Raw genomic sequence first — 12,632 nt, forward strand, 5'->3', positions numbered from 1 at the left:
ATGTCCTGCAGTGCCCAGAATAGTAGCATTCCCCCCACTGAAAAATGCTAATTAGAGGATTCATAAATTCCTTTTCAGGGCCAAATTTTGTAACGTTTATCTGTTAATAATTTTTAGTTAGCAATAGTTCTTTTATCTAAAATATACATCTTTTCTTCTCTATCTTAAATAATTCCAAAACCAAATATTGACAGTTCAGGAGCATCAGGAAAGATTTAAAAGAGTTGGCAAGGAAAAAAAGAAAAAAAAAATCAAGAAACAAAAAACTTGTTTTTAATGTATGTTTTCATCAGGGCTTTTACTGGAAAATATCCTTATGACTATATTATATAAAACAATAATTCTATAATATACAAGGTAATGTTTAAACTTGAGACTATTCATGTTTATGTGTTTATATGAAATAACTTAATGGTTTTCATAATACTCAAGGACTCATTTTCTTTAACAGAGTAAAAACATTCCTAATTCCTTAAAAAACAAAGAACAGAAAAAAGCCCTCTTTTTTCCAAAGCTCAATAAATATCAGTGCATCCTTATTGCCATTTGATATCACTTCATAATTTATTATAAATTACTAATTCTCTAAAGCAATCTAAATATCAAAGATATAGTTTTTAAATGTTAAAGAACAAAAAAGTCAGATAAAAAAGAACCAATCTACAACTATTTAATTTCCTAAAATTATATAGATAATTTATTAACATCAAGTGGGATGTGAAGGACTGATAAATTATTCTAAATACAGTCATGCATTGCTTAACAACCAAGATGTTCTAAGAAACATGTCATCAGGCAATTTCACTGTCGTGCAAACACCACAGAGTGTACTTACACAAACCTGGATGGCACAGCCTACTACACACCTCGGCTGTATGTCATAGCCTGTTGCTCCTAGGCTACAAACCTGTACAACCTGAATACTGTAGGCAATTGTACCACAATAGTTAAATATTTGTGTTTCTAAACATATCTAAACATAGAAAAGGTACAGTAAAAAAACGATATTATAATCTACGGGACCACTTGTATATGTGGTCCATCATTGACTAAGCCATCATTATGCGGCATATGACTGTATTCTAAATATAATTAATCTTAAAGCATATGACTGCATTCTAAATATAATTTTAAAGCATCTGAAAAAAATAGTAACATAAAAGGTGTTGATGGCTGAAGGAGGTGTAATAAAATTAAGCTTACACAAGGGTATACATCCCATTCTAAGATGCCAAAAGTCACACGTCTATTTGATTTAAGCTGAGAATTGATAAATACTTTAATATAGATTTCAAGAATATAGGAAAGCAAACTCTACAACCATGAAACCATTTGTTTATATTTGCATGGCCCAAAGGGTCAGAAATAAGGGGACAGTTTATATTTCTTTGGCAGAGATAAAACACAATCCACTATATAGAACTTCAGATTTCAAGGAAAACTTCAAACCCAGCAGCTAACAGCCTGTCTCTATTTGCTGTCACTCTAGATCAGAGAAACCCACATGTTTTTTCTTTGCTGCACCCCCTTCAGTTACACTTGAGCTCTCTGACTGAAAAGGTCTGGAACAGATTAAAAGTCGGGCCACAAAATAAAAAGCTTTGGCATACTGTCAAGCCTGTCTGGAATACACATACGCAGTGGGCCCAAAAAGGGAAACTAAATGCAATAAGAGAATTTTATGAAACTTTTGAGCATAACTAATTGTAAGCCTGTGTTGGAGGGAGGGAGGGAGTATTCCCCCCTCAAAACAAAAGACCAAGCTATGAGTGTAATCAATAGATCTATTTAAGCTCAGAGCAAAGTTGTTTTATTTTACCATTTTAACAGAGACTATTTTTTTTTTTAAAAAAGCTTTGTTCCAATTTTTGATCTCTGCAGTTAGTAAAGAGGTAATCATCGTCTTTCATAACCCTATGTTAGAGAGGAAAAAACTACTGCACCATTCTTTAAAATTCCCAAAATGTGGGCAAACTGAATTCATTTCACTAAAGATGATTTACGGAAACATGGTTGTTATTGTTCCAGTCCATACAAATGGCAACATTTATTAAATTCTCTACCTTACTTGGTTTCCTGCTTCAACCACAAGGGCTTATTCAAATACTAAAGAGAATCTAAAGTTGCAAATTATTAACATGCCACATTACTTTTTTAACACCCAAACAGGTCTTGAAGCTCAAAAGGCCAGCATTTAAACCAAACCGGATAACTGTCAAAATGACAGTCTCTGCCCTGACCCCACCTTTGATATTATTTGAATAGGAGGTTCAGTCAGTCCATAAAGCTAACCAGTCAGTCAGTTTGGGGCAAACCCAAATAGTGTTTGTTTCTTTAAGGTATACGTAAGACACAGGAGAACTGTTCATAATGTTCCTGACAGGGAAGTTATTTTACCCAACCAGCTCCAGATAGAGTTTTTCTTTTTCGCCCCCAGGGTTGTGTTTTGATGGCATTCACAGAGTTAATTCCTTTTTCCCGTAAGGGCCCCCCAGTTGTTGTTAGGTCAACCCCTGTAAAGCTTCAAAGGTTCTGAGTCCCCTCAGTCCGACCTACTCAGTGATCTGCACACTGTTTTCACTTAGCTGCATCTAGTCCAAGAAGAAAGTTTCAAAACCACAATTATCTGCTCCTTTTTAGATCCATTTTCCATGGCTTTGGAAAAATATCTCTGAAACTCAAATGAATAAACTGAAAACAGAAAAAGAAAAAAAATCCTACATATATATAAATATATGTAGATAGAGAGATAAAAAGGTACCAAAGAACTCGAATATCCTTATCAAAATATATACATTTGGGAGGGGAGAGTTCATTTGGGCAAATGGTGATTTATTCTTATAATCTGGAGGGGAATATGGTTTGCTTTTTGTTTCCTAAATGAAAAAAACAGAAAAGGACTTTTATTTTAAAGAGAGAAGGAAAGACACAGAGATAGAGGCAGACACAGTAGAAAGAAAGGGGGAGGGAGGGAAGGGAAATTGCTTTCACTGGACCATTTCTAGGGTGACATTCTCCCCTGCCCAAGATGGGAGACACGACAATACCCAGGCACGGGATGGTACTCATCACTCACAGAAGTTAAGCAGAAGCAGACACTAGGTCACTGACAAAAGCCAATCCAGGTTGTAGATGTTGCATGACAGCCTGATTATTACTGCAGCTAAAAAGATCATTTTAAATAAGATCACTGTGTCTCCCCCAAAATGTGAAAGAAGAGTGACTCTGGCTAGTCAGCCACTACAATATTCCCCCACCCTAACCCAAGGAACCCAGACTAAAAACCTGATTTAGATATAAATCTCCCAAGTTTTAAATGAGAAGTATAAAAATAATAGTAAAAGTTGGGTGGGCAGTCATTTTCTAATATTGTAAACCAATGCAATTTTATTTAAATGTGCTTTCTCAAATTCACATACAAAAAATAGTAATTAAAAATATCTAAAAAGGTTTTGAGATGAACCTTTACCAAAACGAGGGTCAAGCCTTGGGTCTAGCCAAGAGGTGGTCTTGTTCTTATGGTTTATATAGTAAATTTCTCCATCCTGAGTCATGGCTTGTTCCCATCCATCAGGAAGAGGACCTATAATACAGAAAAAAAATCATGGTTGGTTTTTATTTGGTGTACCTAAAAAAAGTGGAAGGGGTGCTAATTTAAAAAGAAAACACATCTTGACACAAAGCAACTCATTAAAACAGATTTAAGCCTGTGTTCAGAGAAGAAAGGTAAACCTATATACCTGATTCTTCTCCACTAAAAAGAAACCACCCAATAATAAAATTGACATCACTAAAGACACAAATTAAAAAAAAAAATTTTTTTCAAAAAAATCCTTTTGGAAGTCATGACCAAAATAATTATTATTACTGTTAATACAAGACATAAAAGTGCTTGCAGCTCAGGGACCACCCACCAATCCAGTTTTGTGACAGTACCTTCCTTGGAACTCTAAGTTCTTTACTAAGGAATACATGCAAGTATTCTCAGAATATCCAAAGTATCATCATAAACATACAATTTAATATTATATAAAGCACACTTTAGCTAAAACTGCCAAGCTCCATTTATTTCACTCTTCATGTGACTGGCTTACATCAGGAAAACTGTAATATCAAAAACTACAGTCCAAACAAAGCTTATTTTTAAGTAGACCAGAAATTGCTAGGAGGTGGGGGTTGTGGTTAGAAGTTTAAGTTTTTTAGAAGCTTGGAAGGGGGCAGCAGTGCTAACGCTTCTGGAAAGCAAATTACTCAGGAAGAAAACGGGGAAAGATACCATTTCAAAGTCGTAGAGTGAGGAAAGATCATATAAGATGGGAATGAAGTTTAGTTAACTAAAAAGATTTTTTTACTTCTATGGGGGTAGGGAAACAAGATGATTGCTTTTGGGAGGTAACAGCAATGAAAAGAGGCCCAGAATAAATTACTGAAGTATTTAAACATATTTCTCCTGTATCTCCTTGTCCCTCCCAACAACCCAACTTCCCATTACCACCAGGAGTCAGGAGAGGCAAGGCAAGAGGTATAAACTAGAACAGAGTACAAGTACACTACTAAAATCTTTTCTTCTGTGGACTAACATGAATTGAGTACTTACCATGTGCCACCGTTCTATTTATATTATGTACATTAACTCATTTAATCCTTACAACAACAAATGACATAAGCAGTAGTACTATTTATTCTAATGAGGAAATCAAGGCACAAAATGGTTAAGTCTGGTACAAGATCACAAAGCTGGTTGGTATCAGGGATGATACTCAAACCCAGGCAGTCTGATTCCTGACCGATCGCTATTCATGACTACACTTCTTTTCATTCATCTCCCAAATTGAAGACTATCCTGTGCAAAAATGGAACAAGTTCCTTCTTTCTATATTGACAGTCCAAGTCAGCCTCACGGGCAATGCTGAGTAAGTAACTTTGGTTAAACTGACCACTCACACAAGGCCTACGTGACCCAAAGCCCTAATTTTAGGCCAGTTTCATTGGTATTAGGAACAGATCAATTTGCTACTGTATTGTCAAAAGTCTGCTTTAATGGAGCAAAACCCTATTAGGAAATGCAGATGTGTGGAACTGGAATAGTCTGTATGTCTAGAGTCCATAGGGGGAAGCCTCCCACCCCCTGTCCTGGATGTGGAGCTCTATATGATGCTAACCAAGTTTAGAGTTAGAATTTGCTGTAAGCACCCTAAGTTTACTAAAAGCTGAATGGAAAGCAAAACTGTTTAACATATATAAACACACATACAACACATATAAAGCGTTTCTCACTAGCCTTCACTGTCACTTTGGACTATTTCTCCTCCAGGAAGACAGAACTCTAAAACTGAAAATTAATGGTTTGCTACTAAAGATGGCTTGATTATAAAATGCTTTTGAAAAACAAGTAACTATATTTAAAATTTAAGTTCCTAAAATACCACATGACTACATGATGGTGAGCAAGTCAACAGTAGTCACTGAGTGACTTTGGGAGCCTCAACTCGACTACCCTAAGAGACCTCATTATAGCCTTCAAATCTGCTTGACTGTATAGACTTTTTCTTTAAGATGGGGATCTTCCTCTGTCACCCAAGCTGGAGGACAGTGGTGTGATTGTAGCTCACTGCAGCCTCAAAATTCTAGCTTCAACCGATCTTCCCACCTTAGCCTCCCAAGTATTAATAGTTGGGATTATAGGTGCAAGCCACCATGCTGGCTCCTATCTTTTGTTAACAGCATCACTTTCCACTTTAGTTGAGTTAGAAACACAAGGGCTAGCTTAGATACAAACCAACCTTTCCTACCTGTTGCACTCATTCCATACTGTAGAATCTATTTACATTCTGATTGGTCTGCCCCAGTCCACCTCTAAGAACTAAGCTATCAATACTTACCAGCTCTTTTTCTTAAGTGATATAGAGCTTCCTTCTTCAGTGACTAACTTCTCATCATCTTTCCTCACTCCAGTGTCCTCTATCAAACAGCCACCAAGGTTTTCTTCTTAAAATACTTTCTAATCAACTTCTATGCCACTGATTTGCCCTACTAAAAAACATTTCTATTGCTCTCTACCGTCAAGAGGAAAATGCCCAAATCCTTTACCAGTTGGACTCAAGTCTTCAGAATTCCAATTTCTCTACCAATTTTTCATAAAATCATACCATCTTCTTGTACATGCTGTTCCCATTGTCAGACATCTTGAACCCCCCCAAAACTCTTATTCATCCTGTAAGAGACAGCTCAGATGTCACCTCTTCAATTCAGTCTTTCCAGATCACTTCAGACAAAAATTTAGTTTCTTCTTCTATTCTCTATTAACATTTAACATAGAACTGTAATTACCTGTTTACATGTTTGTTCTGGCAATGACTAGGTCACTCATCTTTACAAATCTGTAGGCTCATTCCTGAGTAGTTGCTTAATAAATGTTTAATGGAAGAATGAATGTCCAGCCTTTCAAGTAATACTTTGAACTTTCTATAAATAAGACTAAAATCATGTAGTACACATACTATTTTCAATTAACATGTTTCTAAACAGAATGAAAATGACAAATGTTATTAGTCTAGTGTCTTTTGCCCTTAAACTTTTGTTTATGAGTTAATTTTTACAGTTCGTTTAAATTAAAAAAAAAAATCCTTAAACATTACAGAAATGCATAATGGAAAGCAAAAGTTCCCTGAAATCCACTCCCCAGCAAGAAAACGGAACAATTTCCATTTTTGTGACATGCTTCTGGATTTTTCTCCTGTGCAATCTGTAATACACGCATACACATTGGTATATGCTCTACCTGTACCATTCCTGCTTTATTCACTTAATATACTATGAGCATCTTTTCTTGACACAACACAGTCTTTTTTAATGGCTTCATAGGTCCTACTGTACCGATACCCTAAAATTCATTTACCCCTTTTCTCCAGTGTTGGATATCAAGGCTGTTACTAAATTTTTTTCTATTATAAATAGTAGTGCAACACACAACCCAAGGGGCAGTTATGGCAGCAGCTCCTCCACCATTAGTTCCATTACCACCATCATATCATGATGACACTGTTACATTTAAATCCACACAATGACTCCATTCACTGGGTACTATTCTTACTCACATTATACAGATGTGGATTATACAGTGTCACAGATGAACAGTGATGCTCAAAGAGGTTTGGTAACAAGGTAGACAGTTAACTTTAGAGCCAGGACTTGAACCCAGGCAGTCTGATTTTGGAGCTTCTGCTTTCATTTTAACCGATACAATATGCTGCTGCCTAAAGATACAAATACATCATTACAAAACTTATGCCAGTGTGTCCACAGATTACATTCTCAAAGTGGAATAGTGACTTTATCTTTTATACCCAAATCTTAATCATTAAATATTAATTTCACTAAAAAAAGACTTCAAAAATTAAATTCAGGAAACTTTTCACCAATACAGTTCTATAAAGTAAACAATCAGAAACAAACCTCTAAACACACAAATTTTGGATAGGAATATATAAAGGAGAAATGAGCTCAGTACAAATCAATAGTGTAGTGACTGTTGGTTATTTTCTCATCATATTCCCAATTAGAGAATTACATGTATATATTTTAGAGTAATTATACAAATAACTTTGTGAGTACTCAAATTTATACCAAAACATATACGCCAAACAGAAAAGAACACTTTATATTTATTTATGTCTTTAACACTCTATGGGTAAAAATATAATCTTACGTGGAGAGATGGCCCAAAATAGGATGGATGCATTCCTAAATTGAAAGAAAGTGGATCAAAGGCAAGGACTAGATCTTTAAATAGCTTTGCTACAGCAAAGTAAACAATCAACAAAGTGAAAAGACAACCTAAAGAATGGGAGAAAATATTTTCAAACTACTCATCCAATAATCTACTTAATTAATATATAAAATATACAAGGAACTAAAGTATCTCAACAGCAAAAAAAAATAAATGGACAAATGATCTGAAGAGACATTTCTCAAAAGACGACATACAAATGGCCAATAAATATATGAAAAAATGGTCAACATCATTAATCACCAGAAAATGCAAATCAAAATCACAATGAGGTATCATCTCACCCCAGTTAGGATGGCTATTACCAAAAAGACAAAAACAAATGCTGGGGAGGATGTGGAGAAAAGGGAACTCTTATACACTGTTGGTGGAATTCTAAACTATTAAATAGTACAACCACATGGAGAAAAGTATGGAGCAATCCCTCAAAAAACAACAACACAACTACCATATGATCCAGCAATGCCACTACTGGGAATTTATCCAAAGGAAAGGGAATAATTTTATTGGAGAGACATCTGCACCCTCATGTTTACTGCAGCACTATTCACAATAGCCAAGATATGGAAATCAACCTAGGTATCTAACAATAGATGAATGGATAAAGAAAATGTAGTATTAAAAAAAAACAAAACAGAAAATGTAGTATACATACACCATGAAATACTATTCAGTCATTAAAAAAATGAAATCCTGTCATTTGTGGCAATGAAACTGGAAGACATGAGTAAAACAAGCCAGGAACAGAAAGTTAAACACTGCATGTTGTAACCTGTATGTGGAGGCTAACAAAAATTGATCTCATAGAAGGAAGAAATAGAACACAGTATACTAGAGGTTGGGAAGGGAAGGACAGGCAGAGATTTGTTAAAGGATACAAAATTATAGCCAGACAGGAGGAATAAAACTCCTGTGTTCATACCACTTTAGGATGACTACAGTTAACAATAATATGTAGTTTCAAATAGCTAGAAGGAGGATATTGACTGTTTCCAACACAAAGAATGATGATCAAAAACAGTGCCCTCAAACTTCAGCATGCAGCACAATCACCTGGTGGGTGTGTTAAAAGCACATGTTGCTGAGGCCAACCCTATACTTTCTGATTCAGTAGGTCAGGGGTTGGGCCTGAAAATTCCCAGATGATGCTAATGCTGCTGGTCTAAGGAACACACTTTGAGAACCACTGATTTAAAATAACCATATAGAATTCTTTAGCTGGTAAAGAAATGTCTCTTGAATTTATCTAACTTATTCACAATTACATCTATTCACTGTTGGGCACTTCAGAGATCAATGTATCAACATCTGGGTATGGTTCACTGCCACATCCGCTAGGATGAGGCAAATGGCTCCCGTTTATCACGATAAAGCAGTCACAAGACATGTGGCACTTTTTCTTTAAAAACAAAAACAAAAACAACAAAAACCCAAATACTTGAATGGCCCCAAGCCATTATTACGAAGAAACAGACCAAAATTCATTTCACAATTGTCCCCCAATTATCAGATGGAAATAAGGAATAGGTGTTGGGAGGTAAGTTGAGAACTCTTCACTTTCTCAATGCAAATAAAGAGAAGCACTTTCTCTGTGCTGCCAGAATATTTTCTTTATACCTATTTCATAGCATTTATAATTGTTTTTTTTTTTTTAGAGACAGAGTCTCACTCTGTCACCCAGGGCTAGAGTGCCATGGCGTCAGCCTAGCTCACGACAACCTCAAACTCCTGGGCTCAAGTGATCCTCCTGCCTCAGTCTCCCAAGTAGCTGGGACTACAGGCATGCCCCACCATGCCTGGCTAATTTTTTTTTTTTTCTATTTTTAGTTGTTTGGCTAATTTCTTTCTATTTTCAGTAGAGATGGAGTCTTGCTTTTGCTCAGGCTGGTCTCAACTCCTGAGCTCAAACAATCCTCCTGCCTCAGCCTCCCAGAGTGCTAGGTAGGATTACAGGCATGAGCCACCACACCTGGCCTATCATACAGTTATTATTTTCATTATATGTGTTTTCTTCCAGGCTAGACTAGAAGACTAGTGTGTGTATGGACAAGGGCAGAATAAGCAAGGAATGCGGTACAGTGGTTCACTTAAGTTTTTAATAATCAAGAATCTACTAGAAAACTTTTCATTTCAACTAGTAAAGGGATGAATGGGTAACATTTAATCGGTATTACCGTTACTAAAATGGTAATTTCAATTCCCTGGAATTTATGGTCAGAATGGACAATAAACATTTGCATCCCAATTCACTTTTACATACTCTAAAGGTAGGCCCTTAGACATGGAAAAGATGTGGGAGCTTTTCAAGGCTGGGTTATCATGCCTGACTACCACACCAAAGCCTGCTAGGGAAGGAGAGAAGATAAAAAATAGGCCCTATATCAAGAAGAGAGAGAGGAAAAAAGGACAGCATTTTAATGAGATGTAACAAGGAGGAGAAATCTAAATTAGGATAAGTAAAAGAAAGCGGTAGGATACAATTAAAATAATTCATAGATTAGAATTACTTATCCTTGGGGAAAATAAGTTTTTATGTAGGATTTACTACTTCTACTGCTTGATCGATAACTTATCTCCTATAGCAAATATTAACTTCCTGCAATATTTTAAAAACAAATAAAATACCCTATGTCATAATACTGAAGATGACTCAACATCAACTTCCTGCTCTTGCCTAAGGACCCTCTTGCATTAGTAATGACTAACTAAAAACCATTTGCAATGTCTACTCAAACAAGAAAATCTTGATTAACTGAGATCAATCTCTTCCTCTCACCTGCCCCATAATTCAGGAATAAAAGAAGTCACCCAGGACACTGAAAGTTTACTAAACACACCCTGAGTGGTTCAAAGTACAGGACTATCAAGTAGTAGTTTCCTCAGTACGTAACAGGAGTAGCTGGAAAAGTAGATTCAGTGATCTTTTAAAGGAAACTAATCCTAAAATTCTGACCGATTTTGGTATCGAAATTCTGGTCTCATGTATTTATGATGAGTCATAAACTGTTCTTACTATATGCAAGGCATTGTTCTAAGTTCTTTGCAAACAAATATTAACTCATTTAATAACCTCATGACGTAGGTTGTATTATTATCCCCACTTTATAGATGAGGAAACTAAGGCAAAGAAAAGTTAACTTGGCTAACATCACTCAGACCAAGTTAATAAGTGGCAGAGCTGAGATTCAAACCCTGACAGTTTAGCTCTCCAGAACTCATGCTCTTGGGTACTACACAAACAGTAATAACAAGTTGTTTTGTTTTTAAAAATATTTTCCTGGGACGTTCACGAAATTCCATGGCTTCAGCCATATACATGTAGATGACTCCTATATCTTTTATGCCTCTCATAAGGTCACTAGTCCTTCTCCTCTACAAACTGGACATTGACACTTTACAAAATGTGTCCCCATATTTTGAGTTTTACTTTAAAACATCATTTGCATTTATCCCTCAAATAAAACTTTAATGTAAACTTTCACATTTCCATGACTAAATTTTAGCAAGTAGCCTCCAAACTGGTATTATTCAACTCCAACATTAAACATTGTATGTACCACAAGATCATCTTGCCTCACCTCCTCTGAGGAAGTAAGTAGCTCTCAGATTCAGGGCTTCGTAATTCTCGCAGGAAAAATTCTCATATTTTTAGTGGGTTATCCTCTGTAGTCCAGCATTCAGAGGTACAGAAAGCATCCAACACATCAGGCTCTACCTATTCCTCCATGATCATTTCACACTACTTATTCAATCTTCTTTCAGTCCCCCTAACTTCTCTTTCTCTCCCTACTCCAGAACCTTCAAAAGTGCAGTTGCTCCCTGCAGGAACTCTTTTCTCCACTCTTGTTTTCTTAGCTAACTCCTACTCATCCCTTCCACTTCAAATACCACTTCCTCCTGATGCCTTGCCTACATATCATTTACTCTCATACTGCATCAGGTGCTTTCTCTTTAGTAAGATGCCTCCATCACTTTATTAATTTAGTGATTATAATTTAGTAATTCAGTCCTCCCAGCTGCAGGGCTTGTTCCCTCTTGTCTTTCTGGTACACTGCTAGGTAGGGCTTACACCTCCACTTTCCACCTCCACTTACATTCTCAATGTGCCCACCCCTCAGAGCCTGCCTCCTCCTAACCTCCATTGCTTTCAATCCACTGAAATTCTATTCAACTCTTTTTGTGAAACTTCTCTCAATTCTGTCCCACTCTTCCCCACCTATAAATTGAAAATGCACTTGTTTTGATTTCTTGAGTACTTGTGACATATTGTCTTGTGTTCACTCTTTTACACTGAGTTTAACTACAGGCCATGTGGGTATTATGAGAAGAACTTATCATTCTACCCTAGAATCCAGAAACAAAATTCTCCTTTTTTTTTTTAATGAGTAGATTTACACAATTTTGCAAGGTTGCTCAGGACAAAGATGGCAACATTTATTAGAAACTATGCCAGGTTAGTTTGTGTTATTTTGGTCTAGGACCTGTACAGACTTGTGACTTTCCAAATATACAGAAACTAAACATATTCAAAGGAGTCTGTTTACAGGAGTCTGCCATAAAATATAAAGTATCTGAAATTCATATGCTTAACCATGTAAGCCCTAAATAATCCTTAATAAAGTTCCACCCACACTACTAAAATTTTTAGGTAGACACAATGGAAAAAGTCATCACATAAATTTGAGGAACTTTTAAATACAGTCATGTGCTGCATAATGTTGTTTTAGTCAACAATGGACTGCACAGACAACGGTGGTTCCATAAACTTATACTGGAGCTGAAAAATTCCTACTGCCTAGTGACATTGTAGCTGTCATTAACATTGTGGTGCAATGCATTATCT

General features: G+C 36.1%; 1 protein-coding gene across 8 annotated transcripts in view; it reads right to left on the reverse strand.

Annotated features, from left to right (window-relative positions):
* Positions 1-12,632, reverse strand: part of YAP1 (Yes1 associated transcriptional regulator) — a 110,988-nt gene that overhangs the window by 32,442 nt on the left and 65,914 nt on the right. For 4 of the 8 annotated variants that reach the window (XM_045556845.1, XM_045556849.1, XM_045556851.1 and 1 more), the window contains exon 4: positions 3,464-3,583. In XM_045556845.1, coding sequence (XP_045412801.1) covers positions 3,464-3,583 — 120 coding nt within the window. The remainder of the gene's footprint in view (positions 1-3,463; positions 3,584-12,632) is intronic. The other 4 variants (XM_045556846.1, XM_045556850.1, XM_045556852.1 and 1 more) reach the window with 1 other exon arrangement.

This window comes from Lemur catta, chromosome 7 (assembly GCF_020740605.2).
Source record: "Lemur catta isolate mLemCat1 chromosome 7, mLemCat1.pri, whole genome shotgun sequence".
Lineage (NCBI taxonomy): Eukaryota > Metazoa > Chordata > Mammalia > Primates > Lemuridae > Lemur > Lemur catta.